The sequence below is a fragment of the Macaca mulatta genome, chromosome 19, assembly GCF_049350105.2.
Source record: "Macaca mulatta isolate MMU2019108-1 chromosome 19, T2T-MMU8v2.0, whole genome shotgun sequence".
NCBI classification, from domain to species: domain Eukaryota; kingdom Metazoa; phylum Chordata; class Mammalia; order Primates; family Cercopithecidae; genus Macaca; species Macaca mulatta.
The window spans coordinates 64,168,513-64,191,275 of NC_133424.1; the positions used below are offsets into that span (position 1 = coordinate 64,168,513).

Consider the following 22,763-nt stretch of genomic DNA (forward strand, 5'->3'; position numbering starts at 1 on the left):
CTCTTGAGCAGTGAGGGAACTGAATTTTTAAATTTTGTGTTCAGTTTCTTTAATTCTAAAATTTAAGTAGCCACAAAAATTAGCAGGGAATTTGTAATCTTTTGGAGAGATGAGACCTGGGCATAAAAAACAAAACCAAACCAAACCTCATTTTTGTACTCAGGTGCTTAAGTACCATTAACAGCAGATCCCTCTGCAAAATATAAAGTTCTGAAAGTTTATGGTCCTGGTTTTCAATTAATCCTTCACACTGGTCTAAGGAAACTGAATTGACACAAATGCGTCCCACATCCCACCATTCCAGTACTAGCCCTTTCCCACCAACCACCCCTTATGGGGTTTTTCAGTCACTGCAACACCCCCGATACCAATTCTTTCATCTCTTTTAAAAATTCACAGTACTTCATTTCTTCCACTTCAAAGTACTTGGGCTTCCTTTACTCATTTATTTGACACAATAGAGCAACTGCTGTGTATGTGTTTAGGCTAACATCAGATTTTGCCTGTGCATCACAGCATACATTTAAATAGGATGAGTTTATCAGGCTTTCTCTGCCTTATACATTTTCTCTCAGTGTATGCTTTTCAGCCACATAATGAACTACAAATTTTTGCTCCACCCTTTTTCCACATAGATCTGAGTTCTCTTCCTATGGGTTTTCTGTAACATAAAATAAGACATAATTGATCACGGAAGGCACAACCACATTCACCGCATTCACAAGGTTTCTGTCCTGTGCAAATCCTCTATCATCTCCTGAGGCTGCACATCTGACCACTGGCTGTCCCACAAGGACTATGTTCCTGTTTGCAAGGAGGCCGCTGATGTTTAGTGATGTCTGAGGGGTCACAGAAGACACTTGTGTAGTCACCCCGTTAGCGGAGTTTTTCTCCTGCATGACATCACTGGTGTGTAATATGCTGTGCCTCTCTGCAGGAGGATTTTCCACCTTGACTGCATCTTGTTTCTCCCTCGTGTGTATTCTCTTATGCTTAACCAGGCACGACATATAAGCAAATGCTTTCCCACACTCGTTGCAGCCATAGGGTCTCTCTCCTGTATGAGTCCTTTGATGGACAATGAGCTTTTGCTTTGTGCTAAAGGCTTTCCCACATTCACTACATTCAAAGGGTTTCTCTCCTGTGTGAATTCTTTGATGTTTAATGAGACCTGACTTCTGAGAACAGGATTTTCCACATTCACTGCACACAAAGGGCGTCTTTCCCGTGTGAAATCTCTGATGAGCTATGAGGCAAGTCTTCTGAATGAAGCCTTTTCCACATTCACTGCATATATAAGGTTTCTCACCTGTATGAATTCGCTGGTGTACAATGAGATTTCCTTTCTGGATGAAGCCTTTTCCACATTCACTGCATATATAGGGTTTCTCTCCGGTATGTGTTTTCTGATGTATGTTGAGCCGTGATTTCTTGAGAAAGGCTTTGCCACATTCAGGGCATTCATAAGGTTTTTCTCCCGTATGAGTTCGCTGATGTTCAGTGAGCATGAACTTTCTGGAGAAGGCTTTCTCACACAGACTACATCTGTGGGGTTTCTCTCCTGTATGCATTACCTGGTGATCAGTTAGCCAAGACTTCTTGATGAAGGCTTTCCCACATTCACTGCATACATGATGCTTCTCCAATTTTCGTGTTTTCTGATGCTTGGGATTGATGAATTGGGACTTAGTGCTGATGAGTTTTTGACTTGCAGGGAATTTAATTGCAGTATGAAGTCGTTCATGGTTAGCATGAAGAAAGGAGTCCCCATTTCCAGTAAACTCACAAGAGTTCTTTATTTCATAGCCTTTGCTCTTATTAACTAAAGTTAAATTTGATTTCAAACTTTTTCCATGTAAGTCAAATATATCATGATTTTGCCCTAACAGAAACTGACTTTTGCTGCAATGAACGATATTTTCAAATGCATCATGTTCATGACATTGTTTCCTTCTGTTCACTAGGCTTTCACTATGCAAGCGCTTCAGCACATGATCATCAACTTTCCAGATTTCTAGAAAGAAAAGAACAAAGATTTCCATCATTTTGATTTGAGGTAAAAGTCTGTTCTGTTTTTTTTTTTTTGGTTTTCTTTTGTTTTTTTGTTTTAGATGGAGTTTCACTCTGTTGCCCAGACTGGAGTGCAATGCTGCAATCTCAGCTCACTGCAACTTCCACTTCCCGGGTTCAAGCGACTGTTCTGCCTTAGCCTCCCAAGTAGCTGGGATTACAGGTGCCTGCTACCACACCCAGCTAATTTTTGTAGTTTTAGTACAGACGGGGTTTCACCATGTTGGCCAGGCTGGTCTCAAACTCCTGACCTCACGTGAGCCATTGTGCCCGGACAAAGTATTTTTTTTTTTTTTTTTGAGTCGGGGAGATGGAGTCTCACTCTGTTGCCCATGCTGGAGTGCAGTGGCACAATTCCGGCTCATGACCAAACTTGTTTTGTTTTGTTTTTTTTGCGGGGGAGATGGAGTCTCACTCTGTCGCCCAGGCTGGAGTGCAGTGGCACAATCCCGGCTCACAGCCTAAGTAGTTTTTTTTTTTTTTGCGGGGGGCAGGGCGGAGATGGAGTCTCACTCTGTTGCCCAGGCTGGAGTGTAGTGCCACAATCCCAGCTCACCGTAACCTTGGAAGCGATTCTCTGCCTCAGCCTTCCATGTGGCTGGGATTATAGGCATGTGCCACCACGCCCAGCTAATTTTGTATATTTAGTAGAGACGGGGTTTCACCATGTTAGCCAAGTTGATCTCAAATTCCCGACCTCAGGTGATCTGCCCGCTTTGGTCTCCCAAAGTGCTGGGATTACAGGTATGAGCTGCTGCACCCGGCCCCAAAGTATTTTTTTTTAATGCCTTGATGTGAGGTGTCTCTTTAGTAATAACAGTATGACCTGAGTGTAAATAAAACTACATGTTTAATGTTCCTTGCACATTGGCAAAAAATAATAGTATAGACAAACTAAAAGGTGAAAGCAGTTAGCATAAAAACAAGGTTAGATCACTAATAATGAATAAAGACAGATTTGGCTGCATTCTAAATGTGCCTTGCAAAACAAAGACCTTAAAAATACAAGCAATTCACTGTGACCAGCAGACCAGAGGTTGGAGGGCCATTTCATCCAAAGAACAGATCCATCCATTCCACATCCTCTTACTGAATGATCACCATGTACCAGGTATGGTGCTAGTGTTGGGGATAGGCATGAGAATCGTTTGAACCCAGGAGGCGGAGGTTGCTATGAGCCAAGATCACACCATTGCACTCCAGCCTGGGCACACAGTGAGACTCTGTCTCAAAAAATAAATAAATAAATAAATAAATAATAATAAGTAATTTTTAAGGGAATGAGTCAGGGAAGTAATCATATGTGTGGAACACACCGGGGAGGGTTTAGGAAAGAAGATGGAAATCTCTTTGTGAGCAGGATGGTATTGTATCACAGAGATCACTGAAACGAGAACTTTGACGGGTAACATGGTTTACTGGGACTTAGTGGCATCAGAATATGACGGGGAAAAAAACAAAAGCAAATTATTAAACACAGAAAGGAATCAAATGGAAGTAGGGCAGGAGTTATGACCTGGTTTAAGCTGGCCTTGGGAATGTAGGATGTTTTAAAAAATGACTTTTTTACTTAGAGATTCATCATGACTAGCAGATACCTTTAAAGAAGAGAGCTCTTCGGACAGGTAATGCCTGGATGGCCAAGATTCAGGATGTACAGGAACAAACGAGAATACAAACTTAACAGGGGTTTTCTTGGAGGAAAGATGATTCTAGTTCTTTGCAGTTACTAGGAACTCAGGGGAGAATTGCCATCAAATAAACACAGAACTAAAATCTGTGTTAGGTAACAACCGGGAGATGTCAGTTTGGGACTCTCCTCCAGGGAATGGAAGGCGCTTAACTTACTAGAATGAAGGAAACTTTGAAGAGTGAAGGGCACAGATGAGAAAATGGAAAACGGGGCCTTTGGAGAACCTAAGAATAAGGAAAAAGAGAAGCCAAGGAAGCCAACGCACAGTGAAAGCCCAGTTTACCCTGAGGAAGCCACTGTCACATCCAACACAGCAGAGGTGTTAGGAGGGGAGGTCAGCATTAGTCAAGGGGCATGAAGGGGCGGGAGTTCTAGAAGTTTCCTCTTTGGAGAGAGGCCTGGAAGGTGGAATTTCATAACAAGAGAGGTGGAAGGACATGAAGAAGGGAAATACTTGAAACCCGAGGAAGAAGAAAATTATGCAGGCAAACAAAAAATATGTAGATAAAATAAAGAATCAGATCTCTGAAGAGATAAAGGGATTTTTTTTTTAAACTCTAAATTCCTACAAAGAAAAACAGGTCTCACACTGGGAGAGAGATGAGTAGAGGAACTGTTTACATATCCTCAAACCCCCTTCACAGCTGTGTTGCCTTCTCTGACCGACTTAGAATGTGACTTCCACAGCCTTCTGCCTTGTAGGTTCTCTCACCTGAACAGGCTCCACTGTGGATTCCATCTTCTGTTGTCCATGGTGGTTCTCCTTGTTCCAACTTGAAGAATACATCCGGTTTGCTGGCTTGATACCCTGTTCATGGGAAAGGATAGAGGACTTAGACATATCAAATTGGGCTGGCAATGTCAAGAGGAAGAACGCTACACTTCAGGAAACTTGAGTTTCTTAAAATATGGAAAGTTTAGTTTTATATCTGAAACTATGAAAGTTCAGTTTCATATCTGTAACATCAAGGTTTTTCTCTCACAAGAGGGTAGATTACACCATCGTGTGTGGGAGCAAGAGAAGGATCTGAGAATCTAACACTTCAGAGTACTGCAGGCACTCCAAAGAGGTAAGCATCTGAGAAAGGAAGGCCACTGACTGGGCACCCTCTGAGTGACACAGGGCAGCTGTCCTTACCCACTGCCACCAGGTTGCTGTAGTTCTCCAACATCACGTCCCGGTACAGGTCCTTCTGAGCAGGGCCCAGAAGCTGCCACTCCTCCCAGGTGAAGTCCACAGCCACATCCTCCAGTGTTACGGATTCCTGTAATAACAGTCCTGTTTAATAAAGTGATGTCTTTTTGATGATATGGAAGAAATGCTAAAGTTTTTCTGCTCATTTCCACTCTACAGGCTGTGTGTTTATACCAAATAGTTGTTTTTTTTAAAAAAAAATACATTGTGGAAGAAGTAAAGTCCTAATATAATATTATGTCATTGTATATTCAATTATCCTCCATTCACCCATGTGGGGAAAAGAAAGAGAGATTAGACTGTTACTGTGTCTATGTAGAAAGAAGTAGACATAAGGAACTCCATTTTGTTCTGTACTAAGAGAAATTCTTCTGCCTTGAGATGCTGTCAATCTATAACACTAGCCCCAACCCTGTGCTCGCAGAGACATGTGCTGTGTTGACTCAGAGTTTAATGGATTTAGGGCTGTGCAGGATGTGCTTTGTTAAAAAAGTGCTTGAAGGCAGTATGCTTGGTAAAAGTCATCGCCATTCTCTAATCTCAAGTACCCAGGGACACAATACACTGTGGAAGGCCGCAGGGACCTCTGTCCAGGAAAGCCAGGTATTGTCCAAGGTTTCTCCCCATGTGATAGCCTGAGATATGGTCTCCTGGGAAGGGAAAGACCTGACCGTCCCCCAGCCCAACATCCATAAAGGGTCTGGGCTGAGGAGGATGAGTGAAAGAGGAAGGCCTGTTTGCAATTGAGATAAGAGGAAGGCATCTGTCTTCTGCTCGTTGCTGGGCAATGGAATGTCTTGGTGTAAAACCCAATTGTGTGTTCTATTTACTGAGATAGGAGAAAACTGCCTTAGGGCTGGAGGTGAGACATGCTGGCGACAATACTGCTCTTTGCTGCACTGAGATGTTTGTGTAAAGTCAAACATAAATCTGGACTACGTGCACATCAAGGCACAGCACCTTTCCTTAAACTTATAAATAAGTTTGACACAGAGATCTTTGCTCACATGTTTTCCTGCTGACCCTCTCCCCACTATTACCCTATTGTCCTGCCACATCCCCATCTCCGAGATGGTAGAGATAGTGATCAACAAATACTGATCAACAAATACTGAGGGAACTTAGAGACCAGGGCCAGGCGCGGGTCCTCTGTATGCTGAGCACCAGTCCCCTGGGCCCACTTTTCTTTCTCTATACTTTGTCTCTGTGTCTTATTTCTTTTCTCAGTCTCTCCTCCCACCTGATGAGAAATGCCCACAGGTGTGGAGGGGCAGGCCACCCCTTCATTCCAATTGGAAGTTTCTATAAAGTGTGGAAGTTAAATCTTGCTAACCTAAAAACAACATATTTACACATTTTATATATGTAAATATATATGAATACATGTACATATATTTGTTTACATAGATGCAGACAAAAGACATATATACAGTCGTCCTTTAGTGTCTGTAGGGTATGGGTTCCAGGACCTCCTGAGGATGCTCAAGTGTCTGATATAAAATGGCACAGTATTGGTCAGGCACAGTAGATCACACCTGTAATCCCAGCACTTTGGGAGGCCAAGGCAGGAGGGTCACCTGAGCCCAGGAGTTCAAGACCAGCCTGGGCAACATGAGACCCAGTCGGTACAAAAAATTTAAAAATTAGCTGGGTGCAGTGGTGAGTGCCTGTGGTCCCAGCTACTTGGGAGGCTGAGGCAGGAGGCTCATTTGAGCCCAGGAGTTAGAGACTACAGTGAGTATGATCATGCTACAGAACTTCAGCCTGAGCAACAGAAAAAGACTCTGTCTCTAATAAAATAAAATAAAATGAAAGAGTACTTGCAGATTTGCATGTGACCCACGCACATCCTCCTACGTACTTTTTTTTTTTTTTTCAAACAGAGACTCACTCTCTCTCCCAGGCTGGGGTGCAGTGGCATAATCTCAGCTCACTACAACCTCCGCCTCCCGGGAGCAGGCAATTCTTCTGCCTCAGTCTCCCAAGTAGCTGGGACTACAGGCTGTGCCACTACACCTGGCTAATTTTTGTTTTTTGTTTTGAGATGGAGTTTTGCTCCTGTTGCCCAGGCTGGAGTGCAATGGTATGATCTCAGCTCACTGCAACCTCTGCCTCCCAGGTTCAAGCGATTCTCCTGCCTCAGCCTCCCGAGTAGCTAGGATTACAGGCGCCCACCACCACACCCAGCTAATTTTTTGTATTTTTAGTAGAGACGGGATTTCACTATGTTGGCAAGGCTGGTCTCAAACTCCTGACCTCAGACGATCCACCCGCCTCAGCCTCCCAAAGTGCTGGAGTTACAGGAGTGAGCCACCACGCCCAACCCCATATACTTTAAATTATCTTTAGATTACTTATAATATCTAATACAATGTAAATGCTATGTTAACAGTTGTTATACTGTATTGTTTAGGGAATCATGACAAGAAAAAGTCTGTGTGTGCTCAGTTCAGATGCTTTAAAAAATATATATTTTCAATCCTCGGTTGAATCCATGGATGTGGAAGTCATGGATATGGAGGGCCAACAATATATCACAAATCCAGGCCTCCTATTTTTCTGATGGACTAATTATAAATTGAGGGTTCCCATGACTTTCTCCTTGACTTTGATAATTTTTCAAGGAGAAGGAGAAAATCAAGTAATGGAGAAACAATATCCAAAGATGTAACACCGAAAATTTTTCAGAACTGATTAAACACTCCAAACTTCAAACTCAAGAAATCCAACAACTAAGAAGTCTACATGTAGACACAACAGATTGAAACTAAATTACACCAGATACAAAGAGGAGACTATAAAAGCATCCAGAGACCAAAGACAAGTTACCTACAAAGGAGACAAAATTTTCTGACAGCTGACTGCTCCAGAGAAATTATTATAGCCAATAAATATCGGAACAATAAGTGTTAAGGTCCTAAGCTCTTGAACAACACAGCCCAACCCTGAAGACAATTTGGGACTCAAAGGCATGGCTGGCAAGGGACCTACAGCCCTGTAATAGTGACAATTAAGACTGCTTATCAATGAATTGTCAATCTCCTGTCTCAGGATGCCTTTAAAGAATACTGCTGGGTGGAAAATTGAGTCACTGAAGACCCAGGGAACAGCAGAAGGTATACTCTACACTCATTTTATTATAGAGGCCAGTGAACACACTTGATAGATGATATAAGTACTTAATCCTGGTTGGTTTACCCATTCTAAATTATTTATGTGAGATATCTATCTATTTGGTAAAAAGTAAAGTGACAGTCCTACCTCAATCCACACTCAAAAATAATTTACTATATGACAGATCTATGGCAGGCAGATGGCTCAATGAACTCCACCCTCCCAGTGTTCACACCTTTATGTAACTCCTACTTGCAGAAAGCCAAAGGCCTGTGGGACGTGACCAACTCAGCATTCCACTGGAGGCTACATGATCAAACAGCAAACTGTTTATCATGAATGCAGGATGTGAGCAAACTCATGATTGCTCCTACAGACAGAAGGTTTTCTGGAGGCAATCACACCCTGGCGCTGAGGTTATCTACTGCAACATCTAGAGAATGCAGTCTTGTGAGTCTACTCTGGACTGAGCAGCTGACCCCTTCTTCCACTGCACCCCACTCAACTATCTCTTTTGCCTAAAAATACGGAGGGCTGTGTAAAGCTCAGAGTCCTTGTCCACTAGAGGCAAGGTACCCCCGACCTCTTCTTCCAAATATACTCTTTTATCTCTTGTCTTTTATTCCTGTGTTTGCCACCCTTTGTTCCGTCCCCCTAGGTCCATGCAGGTTACCAGTGGCGCCCAAACAGGGACAGAATTGGGTGCTCTACACCCTCTCCTTAAGCATGGACTGGCCTAGTGACTTACCTCTATTCAGAAGAATATGGCAAAGGCGTTGGAATCTCACTTCCTTAATTAAGCTATACGTGTTTAAAACAATTATTCAATGATAATTGTTAAAGTACAGTAAGGAAGACTTTATTCAGGGCCATTATGATAGGCATATAGACAAATGTAATGGGATTTTGCAGTGGTAGAGGGTGACTGAACTCAACTCTAAATACAGCAAAAGCAAGTGGGAATTAACAGCCAAGAAGCAGAATGAGGGTCAGTAATAAAAAATTACCAAGAGGGCCAGGTGCAATGGCTTATGCCTGTAATCCCAGCACTTTGGGAGGCCAAGGCAGGAGGATTGCTTGAGCCCAGGAGTTCAAGAGCAGCCTGGGCAACACAATAAGACCCTATCTATATTAAAAAAAAAAAAAAAAAAGAAGAAGAAGAAGAGGAGGAGGAGGAGGAGGAGAAGGAGGAGGAAGGAAGAAGGAAGATGGAGGAGGAAAAGAAGAAAGGAAGAAAGAAAAAAAGCAGAAAAGTAAAAAATAAAAAAAACATAGTCAACGCAACCCTGCCCGCCCCCCCCCCACACACACACAAAACATGTTTATGATCTTTTATCATTTTTCAAATTAAATACTTGATTCTCTCCTAACCCCCAATGGTAACAAATGCATTTTTTTTTCAAGTATCACTATAAACTGATGGAATTTTATACAATGAATGTTCTTCCATCATTTGCAATCATTGGTCTTTGGATGCTCAAAGTATAGCATCTGAGGCCAAGGAAGAGTCCCTTCAAGTTGGCTGGTATGTTCTTTGAAATATGATTCTATCATGTAAAAAATATATATATATCATAATAGATATATATGTTTATGTCTACAGGTAGATTCATATATACTCATGCTTTTGTTAATACATATATAGACATAGATCCACACACAGATACAGTGACAGGAAATAAATATTACCAACCATTTACAGAAGGGGATTAGGAAGAAAATATATGAAAAGGTAACTTTTTCTTTCTTTCTTTTCTTCAATTTTATTGAACAGAGACAGGGTCTCACTAGATTGCTCAGGCTGGTCTCAAACTCCTGAGACAGCCTGAGATATGGCCTTGTGGGAAGGGAAAGACCTGACCGTCCTTCAGCCCGACACCCGTAAAGGGTCTGTGCTGAGGAGGATGAGTGAAAGAGGAAGGCCTGTTTGCAATTGGGATCAGAGGAAGGCATCTGTCTCCTGCTCGTCCCTGGGAATGGAATGTCTCAGTGTAAAACCCGATCGTACATTCTGTTTACTGAGATAGGAGAAAACCACCTTATGGCTGGCTGGAGATGAGACATGCTGGTGGCAATACTGCTCTTTACTGCACTGAGATGTTTGTATAAAGTCAAACATAAGTCTGGCCTATGTGCACATCAAGGCACAGCACCTTTCCTTAAACTTATTTATGACACAAAAACCTTTGCTCACATGTTTTCCTGCTGACCCTCTCCCCAGCATTACCCTGTAGTCTTGCCACATCCCCCTCATTGAGATAGTAGAGATAGTGATCAATAAATACTGAGGGATCTCAGAGACTATTGCCGGCGTGGGTCCTCCATATGCTGAGTACCGGTTCCCTGGGCCCACTTTTCTTTCTCTATACTTTGTCTCTGTGTCTTATCTCTTTTCTCAGTCTCTCGTCCCACCTGATGAGAAACACCCACAGGTGTGGAGGGGCTGGCCCCCTTCATATTCCATAGTAGTACATAAGGAATCCTTCAAGAAATAGCCACAGGAAACCTGCATCTGCATTTATGAGAAAGCTGCTATTCTGGACACCATCTGCCACATCATCTCTAGGAAGAACCACTGAAGAAATTCCTGAGACCAAAGTGCCATGAAATAATGGCATCCCCCCGGGAAGTAATCTGTTTTATATTCAAAACCAGGACATACCATGTAAATCATGATTTTCTTATGATATTGGCTGTCAGAGATATTAGATGCAAGCTGACAGCTAAAATAACCCACAGGATCTTCCAGCCATGCATGATGTCACAAAATTCATAATTCAGTATTAATGCTATGAACATTATCTTCCTTATCCTACTATTTTGCATGATATTGAGTTTAAAACTAAGCTCATTTATCTCCAGATCCTGCTTTTTGAAATTTATGCTTTTTATATTAGTGAGATAGATGTGTATAGGCTTCTACAAATCTATTATGGAACAAAGGAAAGAATAAACCAGGCCGGGCGCGGTGGCTCAAGCCTGTAATCCCAGCACTTTGGGAGGCCGAGACAGGCGGATCACGAGGTCAGGAGATCGAGACCATCCTGGCTAACATGGTGAAACCCCGTCTCTACTAAAAATATACAAAAAAAAACTAGGCGGGCGCCTGTAGTCCCAGCTACTCCGGAGGCTGAGGCAGCGTAAACCCGGGAGGCAGAGCTTGCAGTGAGCTGAGATCCAGCCACTGCACTCCAGCCCAGGCGACAGAGCGAGTCTCCATCTCAAAAAAAAATAAAATAGGCCGGGCGCGGTGGCTCAAGCCTGTAATCCCAGCACTTCGGGAGGCCGAGGCGGGCAGATCACGAGGTCAGGAGATCGAGACCATCCTGGCTAACACAATGAAACCCCGTCTCCACTAAAAATACAAAAAAATTAGCCGGGCGTGGTGGCGGCGCCTGTAGTCCCAGCTACTCGGGAGGCTGAGGCAGGAGAATGGCGGGAACCCGGGAGGCGGAGCTTGCAATGAGCCGAGATCGCGCCACTGCACTCCAGCCTGGGCGACAGAGCGAGACGCCGCCTCAAAAAAATAAATAAATAAATAAATAAATAAATAAATAAAATAAAATAAAATAAAATAAACCATAAGTCAGTTACCTGGGCCTGGATCATTTTCTTCTGTTCTTGGAAAACAGCATTCAACTGGGATGGTCTGTCTTTGTATCTTCTGGACTTCTCTTCAGAAGTCTCAGTCTTCAATCAAGTGTGCCCCTAGAAATGGTGATACCCAAATCCACTTCCTCCCTCTTCGGGTGATGCTTTTTCTCCTGAGGAGTCAGAACCTGTGGGCTGAAGAACAAATTCAATGTAAGTGGTACATTTTCTCTGGGCCCAGATACTGTCACTGCTTCTCGGCACTCATCTTAAAACAATGCCCCCAATATAGTTAACTATACCTTTATTTGGAGCCCTAGAAGATTTTATCCCTCTGGCCAATAATGTCGAGGATGCTTATTGGGGTGGAAGTATGCCTTTCCTCTGTGATGTTTCTGTGAAAGGACTGTGAAGGCATGCAGGAAATGAGACCCACCGTAGCAGCACGCCTCAGGAGCTGCTGAACTCTCAGGCAGATTAGTTTTAGAAAACAGACAGTCAGCAAGGAGAGGAGCTGGTCTGTTTTCGTTTAAATCATGTGTGTTCACACACCTCTTCAAAAGTCTTTGTACATACACCCTGTGAGGACATGTACTTCAGTTTGAAAGCCAATGCACTGGGCAAATCATAAGCATTGGCATAAAAACAGTAGTGACGATATTTTAGGAGGTTTTAAATACATAAATAGCTAAAATACACAATAATTTACTGGATAAATTAGGTGATAAATGAAGTTGACGTGCTCTAAGGTTTCTGTAGAATGGAAAAGTCCTAATTAGCAGAAGAATATGACAAAGGTTGCACACTACATGTAATCTCTAGTGTTACAATTAAAACTAGTAAGTCCAGGCACAGTGGCTCACGCCTGTAATCTCAGCACTTTGGGATGCCAAGGCGGGCGGATTACCTGACATCAGGAGTTTGAGACCAGCCTGGCCAACATGGTGAAACCCCATCTCTACTAAAAATACAGTCATTCCGGAAGCTGAGGCAGGAGAATCACTTGAACCCGGGAGACGGAGGTTGCATGAGACAAGACCGTGCCATTGCACTCCAGCCAGGACAAAAAGAACGAAACTCTCTCTCACACACACACAAAAACAACAACAACAACAACAACAACAACCTAGTAATTGTTTTAAAGTACATAATTTCCAAGCCAACAAAAGGGGGAAAAATAATAGTAAGAAAATCATCCAAAAGAAAAGAATCAAAAACAGAGAGCAAAAAGAGCAAATACAATGCATTTAGATAGCTGTTTTAAAATAAAATGTACTAAGAAAATTACATTACATTAAGAATTTATGCTAAGTAAAAACAGAACATGGATTCCAGTTAATTACATTAAATATAAATGCCTCAAAACTGTTAGAATGGATTAAAAATTAAAATCGAATAACATCTGGGTTTTTTATTTTATTTTATTTATTTATTTATTTATTTGAGATAGAGTCTTGCTCTGTTGCCCAGGCTGGAGTGCAATGGTGCGATTTTGGCTCACTGCAACCTCAGCCTCCCGCGTTCAAATGATCAAACAGCAAACTGTTTATCATGAATGCAGGATGTGAGCAATCTCACGACTGCTCCCGCCGACAGAAGGTTTGCTGGAGGCAATCACTCCCTGGCACCAAGGTTATCTACTGCAACATCTGGAGAATGCAGTCTTGCAAACCCTACTCTGGACTGAGCAGCTGACCCCTTCTTCCACCCCACCTTCTCACTATCTCTTCTGCCTAATAAATATGGAGGGCTGTGTAAAGCTCAGGGCCCTTGTCCACTAGAGGCAAGGTGCCCCCTGATCCCTTCTTACAAATATACTCTTTTGTCTTTTGTCTTTATTCCCGCGTTCGTCCCCCTTTGTTCAGTCCACCTACGTCGGAGCAGGTTACAAATGGCAACTCAGAACAGGCACTCCAAGGACACCCAACTAGTGGCATCCGAACATGGGACTTCAAGGATGTGAATGGTTGAAGTTGTCTGCTGGAGCAGGGGAACTGAAATTGACAAGGTGAACAGGGACCCCGGGATGAGTCTGCTGGCAGTGGATATAAGGTCAGTGCCCTAAAGAGGCACTGGGAGCAGTGCTTTAAAGAAGTACTGGAAAATTTTCTGAATCAGGGTAACAAGGGAAAGAATTTGTCTACTGAAGAAAAACATGATGTACAGTTGCTTAAAGTTCTGTTGAGACAGTCTGGAGCTCAGGTTAATTCGCAGACACTTACTAACCTGCAGAAGCCACAAAAAGTTATTACGCATAACCCATGGTTTCCACAGGGAGGCACTCTTGATGTGGAAAAGTGGGACAGAGCAGGAGAAGGATTAAAACAGGTTCAACAAAAAGGTTTTAAAATTGATTCTTCTGTTTTATCTACTTGGAGTTAGTTCGTACTGTATTTCTGCCATTATCTCATTATTATTCTGCGGGACAGCAGGCTGAATCTAAAAATCTGAAAGAATCTGTTACCCCACCCACAGTTCCAATTGAAAATAAAAAACAGGAGGAGAGGGAGGATAAAAACTGGCCTATAACGCCTCCTCCAGTTGCAGAAACATCTATATAGCCTCCTTCGGCGGCAGAAATAGAAACCCCAATACAAAGAATTTTATGCTCTGCTGTCATAGCTGGAGAGCCCTTAGGACCTTGTGCTTTTCCTATTTCCATAAGGCCTGATCCAAACAATCCACAACAGATTATTCATGAACACACCCCACTGGAGTTTAAGTTGCTGATGGAATTAAAAGCAAGAGTGGTTAATAATGGCATACAGAGCCCATTCACCTTAGGATTGCTAGAATCTGTGTTTGGTGCTATGTGTCTTTTACCCTTTGATGTGAGACACTTGGCGTGAACTTGCTTGTCTATTAGTGCATATCTGACATGGAATTTAAATTGGCAAGAAATGTGTGCAGACCAGGCTAAACAGAACCGTGTTGCTGGATACGGAGACATTACAGAGGATATGCTGTTAGGTAATGGCCCTTATTCAGACCTAGAACATCAAATGGCACTCCCAGATGCTGCTTATCAGCAGTGTGCACAGGCTGCTAAACACGCCCGGGCCACAATCCTGAAGAGGGAGTCCCAGCACGATCCTTTTTATATATCATGCAAGGGTCACAGGAACCCTATGCACAATTTCTTGCAAGATTACAAAAGGCAGTGAAGCATTAGATTCCTTGTACTATGGCTGCAGAAATGCTAACCTTAACTTTAGCTTTTGAGAATGCAAACGTGGATTGTAAACGTGCACTGGCACTGGTGAGGGGTACAAAAATCTTGGTAAATTTTCTCAGAGCTTGTCAGGATATAGGAACTCAGTTTCATCGACCTGCAATGTTAGCATAAGCAATGACTAATTTAGCAGTTGACAAATCTAAAAGGAGCCAAGGGTCAAACCCTAAAATGGGAAAATATTATAACTGTGGAAAAACTGGACATTTAAAAAAGGAATGCTGCCAGATCTCAGGACAGAAAGGATATTACAATGCAGTTCACTCCCCAGCAGAAAAAAACACCAGGACTCTGTCCTCACTGTAACAAAGGAAATCACTGGGCTAACTAGTGCTGCTCAAAATTTCATCAGAATGGCACCCCCCCCACCCACCGTCAGCAAACGAGACAGGGGCCTGGACCCGGGCCCTTCAAACAATGAGGGTATTCCCAGTGCAGATCACAACCCCGTTTCAGGGATGCGTTCCTGGAGGCACATTGACTCCCTCAACCCAGGAACACCAGGAAGTGCAGGATTAGATCTACCCACCAGAGAAAGAATCACATTAGTTAGGGGAGACAAACCCATCAAAGTTCCCAATGGTATTTGGTGACCTTTACCAACAGGACACACGGGACTAATTTTAGACAAAAACCGCCTTAACTTGTAAGGCATCACTGTAGTCCCAGGAGCGATTGACTCCGATTACGAAGGAGAAATTCAAGTAGTTTTAATGTCACAAGATCTTTGGGTTTTTGAACCAGGAGAATATATTGCTCAATTATTGCTTATTCCCAGTGAAGTACACCCTTCCCCATGAAAAGAGAAATGAGGACATAAAGGGTTTGGGAGCACAACTACACAGGAAATCTATCTATGCCAACCCATAGCCTCTAATAGACCTACCCATGTAGTACAAATTAAAGGAAAGACATTTTATGGGCTTATGTATACAGGAGCTGATGTGTCAGTAAAATGTATAGGATGGGCACATCAAACATTACACTGCATGTTGAAAAGACAAAAAGGGTGTATAGGAGGCCAACTACCACCTCAATCAAAACTATATTTAGCCTTATTTACTTTAAATTTTCTGACTCCTGGTATGGATGGTAAGACTCCAGCAGAAAGACATTGGCAAGTGTTGGAGGAAAACAGGAAAGTTTATCCGAAAGTGTTATGGAAATCCCCAGAAGAAGGACAATGGAAAGGCCCGGTGGATTTACTGACATGGGGAGGAGGGTATGCTTGTGTTTTACAGGAGATGGACAAGCCATGTGGTGCCCTCAAGGTTCGTGTGACCATGGAATGGGAGGCTGAAGGAACCCAGGGTGGCCAACCATGGGCCGGGTCCCTCCTATACGAGCCATGAGTCAGCTGAGCCTGAGTGCAAAGATGGAGAGAAGGCCAACCAGAGTCACAATGACATCAACCCCCATAACCTGGGGACAACTCAAGAAAACCACGCAGGAAGTTAAGAAACTACTGGAGCATCAGGGACAGGCAAAAACCCCTGACTCCACGTTCTTGGCCATGCTAGCCATAATGTCCTGTGCGGTATGTTTTCCCTGTGCACAGGCAAAAACATATTGGGCATATGTTCCCATCCCCCAGTAGTACAGCCTATACTTTGGAGCTCACTCCTCCTGAGATTTATCACGATCAGGGAGAGTCGGCTCCAGGACCCCTCACTCCCCCTGACATAGAACATTTAGACTCTCAGAACAATGTCATTAATTACACCGCTCCACTGGAAGGATTCCCTTTGTGTATCACCACAAAGACATTGCTCAGCCACAGCTGTCTTACAATTCAAGCTCAAACATGGTTGAGTCACTATGGAAAAATCATGTACTTATTAAGTCTTGGTTCCATTAATGTAACTGGTGTGTTAACTGACCATTCCCGGTCTAATCGCCCTAACTGTGCTGATTATACAGAATGGATTCCATTCAATAGTTCCTACCCCACTCCGTGGACCCAGCGTCTTGGTCCACTGACTAGTAAACAATCTATGCTAACTGGAGACATTGTGGATTGGGGACCTAAAGGTCAATTAGATGGAAAAGGTGAAAGTCAGAAATCATGGCACAAACTTTGCTGCATTGGTGGCAAGCTTTTAATGCTGCTTCTTTATACAACACCAGGATCCAATCCCAGTCAGCCACTCAGATTGCTTGGCATGGAGCGGGCGTTAGCCCACCTCTTCCTTAGTGGCATTATCTGGGGAGGAAAGGACCAATTCAAGAAACGATATGGAAGGCAGCACTCCCATTTATGAATGGCAACATCTGGATTGGAACACTAATAATAGCAATAGTAAGCGACACAGTCTTAATGTTGCATTTGTAAGGAATATCACCAGTCAATTTACAGTTTGTGTTTTTAATCCTTATGTCTTTTTGGCAGCTAAGAAGCACCAGCTCCAGGTAAACAACACCCAATTTGTCCGGAGCTGCGTGGCCCGGCCATAGCGATTATAACTGACGACTGACGCCTGAGCTCTATACATTTCCACTTTATGCCTCCTCCCTAGATTTACTTTCTTCCCTGTTCTGCTGTCTCATTCGCCAGTACAAAATGGCGCTCTTCCTGGTTCTTCATCACCCATTTTCCCGCGCCCCAGAAAATGATCAACTTACAGCGCAGGCGCCATCCCGTGCCCGGGAAAATTACCAACCGACGGCGCAGGCGCAACATGACGTCCGACCGAAGAAACCGAGACCTACCTGGCCACGCCCACCGCAGGGCCACCATCATCGCCCTGGCCCAACTTCCGCCCCTGCCGGTCTATATAAGGCATTACACTGCCACCAATAAACAAGACTTGATCAGGATACTGTCTTGTCTCCATTTCTCGTGTCTCTTGTCCCCCCGAGTTCCCACTCCCTCTTCTAGGGCCTACATTGACGATCCCGCGGGACGGGACACCAATTGACCTGTAAAGCTTGTCAGTTATGTCACTGCATTAATCATAGCACATTGCAAACACATAGTATCTCTACACTGATGATTTTAGGTCGCATCCCTGGGCTATGGATTCCTGTTCATCTGTCGAAGCCATGGGCTGCCACACCTGCTTTGCATTTTGTGAGACTTCTAACTCAGCTTACTCATTGTGTCCATAGAGCCTTAGGCATGATAATTTTTGCTACTGTTTCCTTGGTCACACTAATAACTTCTGCTGTGATATCTTCTGTAGCTTTGCATAATTCTATTCAACCAGCTCAGTATGTGGAGAACTGGACATGCACAGCCAACCAAGCGTGGATACTTCAGAATAAAGTTAACACTGAGTTACAAACTGAAGTGGCAATGTTGAAATCCACGGTTCTGTGGTTAGGGGAACAAGTACAAAGCTTGCAGTTGCAGCAGCAATTGCATCATCATTTTAATCACGCTCATATTTGTGTAACCAACTTAGAATACAACCAAAGTGAGTACCCATGGGACCTCGTGAAAGCCCATTTGCAGGGAGCTTTCACATCCAACCTCACCTTTGATATTGGTGAATTACAAAACAAAATTATTGATTTAAATAGGCAAACTCAAGAATTTCAGCCTTCTTTAGAAGACTGGACCAAATTCCAGGAAGGCCTGGAGAGCCTCAACCCTCAGACCTATCTAAAGAACCACAGTAACATCTTACATGTAGTTCTTGGAATAATGTTGTTTTGTCTCTGTCTTCTGTTCATAGTCTGTAAAATCGGATGGACTGCCAATCGGAGAATGAGAGCTGCCCAGCCTGGCCTTACATTCTTTCAATTAATACATAAACAGAAAGGGGGCTATGCAGGGAGCCAAAGGCCCCTGGGACGTGACCAACTCAGCATTCCACTGGAGGCTATATGATCAAACAGCAAAGGGTTTTTCATGAATGCAGGATGTGAGCAAACTCACAACTGCTCCTGCAGACTGCTCCCACCGACAGAAGGTTTGCTAGAGGTAATCACTCCCTGGCACCGAGGTTATCTACTGTAACATCTAGAGAATGCAGTCTTGCAAGCCTACTCCGGACTGAGCAGCTGACCCCTTCTTTCACCCCCACCCCCGACCCTTCTCACTATGTCTTTTGCCTAATAAATACGGAGGGCTGTGTAAAGCTCAGGGCCCCTGTCCACTAGAGGCAAGGTGACCCCTGATCCCTTCTTCAAAATATACTCTTTTGTCTCTTGTCTTTATTCCCGCGTTTGCCCCCACTTTGTTCAGTCCCATAGGTCCATGTGGGTTACAGCTCGCCACCACACCTGGCTAATTTTTGTATTTTTAGTAGAGATTGGGTTTCACCATCTCAGTCAGGCTGGCCTTGAACTCCTGACCTCATGATACACCCGCCTTGGCCTCCCCACATGCGGTTATTATAGTTGATATGTCCGAAACAAAATGATATGGGAAGTTTGAGAATAAAAGGTTGGAGACAATATGTCACAGAGAGAGTAACAAAAGATAATCTGTTATAACTATATCTTAGACAAAACTGACCAGAAATCCTAAAAAATTATCAGAAAGAAAGAGAAACAATGCTCACTGAAAAGAGGTGCGATTTGGCTCTTCATTCATAGAAATACTCCACATATATAACAACGGTCTTGAAATGTATACAGCAAAAAATAGAACCAAAAACAAGAAATAGAAAATTCAGACTAAAAGAAGACTTTAACAGACCTCTCCTGACAGAACAAACACACCATCAACAAACAAAATAAAATGTAAAAATGAGAAAGAAATGAAACCTTTTATCTGAGGAATGTGACTCCTTTTAAATTATCAGGTCTAGAGAGGCATTAAAATGTGACAGCAGTCTTTCTGATACGGGTTCCCCTGAAAAAAAAAAAAAAGAAAAGAAAAGAAAAAATTAAAAACTAAAAAAAAAAATGTAATGTGACAACAGTCACATCTCATTTCCCCCTCAAGCTAAATAATTGTCTCTTAAAGCCACTTGTATGTAGGCTCTAGACGAACTCACACCAAGTAGCCATAAAATGCCATTCACTGGAAATGATAACTCATAAAACCCCATAGTTAACAATGTATAGCCAATCACTAATTGATGTTATTTCTGTAAACCAATGAGAATTCTTGCCAAACAACTTTATGTCAGCTCACGGTTTGTTCCCTTTTGCCTTTAAAACCTGCTTGTAACAAAATCCTAACAGAGCACTTACCAAGGCAACCTGAAAGTATTTTCCCAGGCAGCTGTCCTCATTTCAGCTCAAGTAAACCCTTTAAAATTTTATTTTGTGCAGTTTCCTCTTTTAGGTTGACATAAACAATATCATTTAGAAGAACTCGAATATATTTTTAAAATTAGAAATACTGAGATAAATTTTAACAGTTTTAAATAAATTCAAAGATGTACTATAAAGATGGGCTGGAAAACAAAGCATTTTTAAAATGTCAAGTCTCCCAAATCTACAGATTCAACGAAATCACAGTCAAAATCCCAAACTGATAATGAATAGTTTAAATAGCTATAAACTTTTTTTTAAGTTTGAAAAAAAAGTCAGAAGACTTTCCATATGAGTTATGAGGACTTATAAAGGTACTTTAATTAGGACAGCACAATATTAGTACAATAATGGACAAATAGGACAAAGGAACAGAATAAAATCCTTATAAGTGGAATTAACCACATATAGAGACTCAGTGACAACGACAGCACTACAGGGAAGTGATAAAGGCTGTCTTTTCAATAAATAGAACTGAGGGTGCTGTGGCTGGTGCCTGTAATCCTAGCACTTTGGGAGGCTGAGGTAGGTGTGGGGGAAAGAAACAGAGATCAGACTGTTATTGTGTCTATGTAGAAAGAGGAAGACATAAGAAACTCCATTTTAATCTGTACTAAGAAAAATTCTTCTGCCTTGAGATACTGTTAATCTGTAACCCTAGCCCGAACCCTGAGCTTGCAGAAACATGTGCTGTATTGACTTAAGGTTTAATGGATGTAGGGCTGTGTAGGATGTGCTTTGTTAAAAATGTGTTTGCAGGCAGTATGCTTGGTAAAAGTCATCGCCATTCTCCAGTGTTGAGTACTCAGGGACACAGTGCACTGCGGAAGGCCGCAGGGACCTCTGCCCAAAAAAGCCTGTGTATTGTCCAAGGATTCCCCCAACTGAGACAGCCTGACATATGGCCTTGTGGGAAGGGCAAGACCTGACCGTTCCCCAGCCCAACACCCGTAAAGGGCCTGTGCTGAGGAGGATTAGTAAAAGAGGAAGGCCTCTTTACAGTTAAAATAAGAGAAAGGCATCTGTCTCGGGCTCGTCCCTGGGAATGGGATGTCTCAGTGTAAAATCCTATCATACATTCTATTTACTAAGATAGGACAAAACCACCTTATGACTAAAGGTGAAACATACTGGCAGCACTACTACTCTTTACTACACTAAGATGTTTGTGTAAAGTCAAACATAAATCTGGGCTACGTACACAAGACACAACACCTTTCCTTAAACTTATTTATAACACAGAGTCCTTTACTCACATGTTTTCCTACTGACCCTCTCCCCACCATTACCCTATAGTCCGGCCACATCCCCCTCACAAAGATGGTAAAAATAGTAAGCAATAAATACTAAGAAAACTCAGAGACCAGTGCCAGTGCGGGTCCTCTGTATACTTACTGAACAGAGGACTGGGTCCACTCTTCTTCCTCTATACTTTGTCTGTGTGTCGTATTTCTTTTCTCAGTCTCCACCGGTGTGGAGGGGCAGGTTCCCTTCAGGCAGGTGGATCACTTGAGGCCAGAGTTCGAGACCAGCGTGGCCATCATGGTGAAACCCCGGCTCTACTAAAAATACAAAAAGTAGCCAGGCAAGGTGGCACATGCTGGTAATCCCAGCTACTCGGGAGGCTGTGGCACAAGAATCACTTGAGCCCGGAAGGTGGAGGTTGCAGCTGAGCCAAGATCCTGCCACTACACTCCAGCCTGGGCGACAAGAGCAAGACTCTATCAAAAAAAAAAAAAAAAAAAAAAAAAAATCAATAAATGGTACTGGGGATGGGGACAGAAGGTTAAACTACCCCTCACAACATACACAAAAACCATTTAGGATCAACTGTCAATTTCAACAGTAGAAACATATCAATAAAGCTTTAAAGAAGATTAATTTAGGAGAATCTCTCAATGTTATTAAGGTATGGCCAGATATTTTAAACAGGTCACATAAAGCACCCTATAAAGCAAACTCTATTCTGCTAGGGGAACAACCACTTTAGAAAACAGTTTGACACTTATTTTGCCTAAGTTTATACACACCCTATAAAGCAGCAATTTTATTCCGAGGCGTGCATCTAGGTATATACCTCTGCCTCCCCCAAATGAGAGCACATATGAACCAAAGGACATTTACACAAATTTTCATAGATGCATTATTCATAATAATACAAGCTTTAGGCAATACAAATGTAATAATAGAAAAAAACCTGCTATATTTTACATAATGGAATGTGATAGAAAACCTATTATACTTTTGGCCCAGCCTGCAAGAATGCTTTTTATATTCGAAGCAGACGCCGCATCGATCCTAAGCGCCACCTCCATCCTTTACAAGCAGAGTGATCCATAACTTGACAGTTAGGACACGGTCGTTGATCACCACAGACCCTTAGTCATTGTATTCACACCAAAGGGACGCGGCCCACAGACAGGGGGATCACAGACTCCCACCAGGTATCTCCCAAATGCCTGCACCCCGGCGCTCCCCGGTCTTCCTGCGAAACACTACGTGGTCCAGGATACAACACGTCCTCAGACCTCCCAAACCTTCCACTGAGACAAAACCTGAACTGGGACAAAAAACTTTCAGAGACAAAACCACACACTGACCTCTATCTTCTCCAGATCCACAAGGAGGGCCTCAACGTTACACTTCCGTAAACTGCTTCT

General features: G+C 42.9%; 1 protein-coding gene across 7 annotated transcripts; it reads right to left on the reverse strand.

The window, feature by feature from the left end:
• Positions 1-406: 406 nt before the first annotated feature.
• Positions 407-22,763, reverse strand: ZNF350 (zinc finger protein 350). 7 transcript variants are annotated; one of them, XM_077981622.1, is made up of 7 exons: positions 22,704-22,763; positions 21,499-21,824; positions 19,609-19,696; positions 11,667-11,851; positions 4,902-5,028; positions 4,476-4,571; positions 407-2,014 (listed from the first exon to the last, which is right to left on the reverse strand). In XM_077981622.1, the coding sequence occupies exons 4-7, from the start codon at positions 11,679-11,681 to the stop codon at positions 651-653; spliced, it is 1,602 nt and encodes a 533-aa protein (XP_077837748.1). In that variant the 5' UTR covers positions 11,682-11,851; positions 19,609-19,696; positions 21,499-21,824; positions 22,704-22,763; the 3' UTR covers positions 407-650. The 7 variants fall into 7 exon arrangements, with proteins under 7 accessions (XP_077837748.1, XP_014980211.3, XP_077837747.1 ...); XM_015124725.3 differs by having other exon boundaries at positions 11,667-11,858; XM_077981621.1 differs by lacking the exon at positions 21,499-21,824.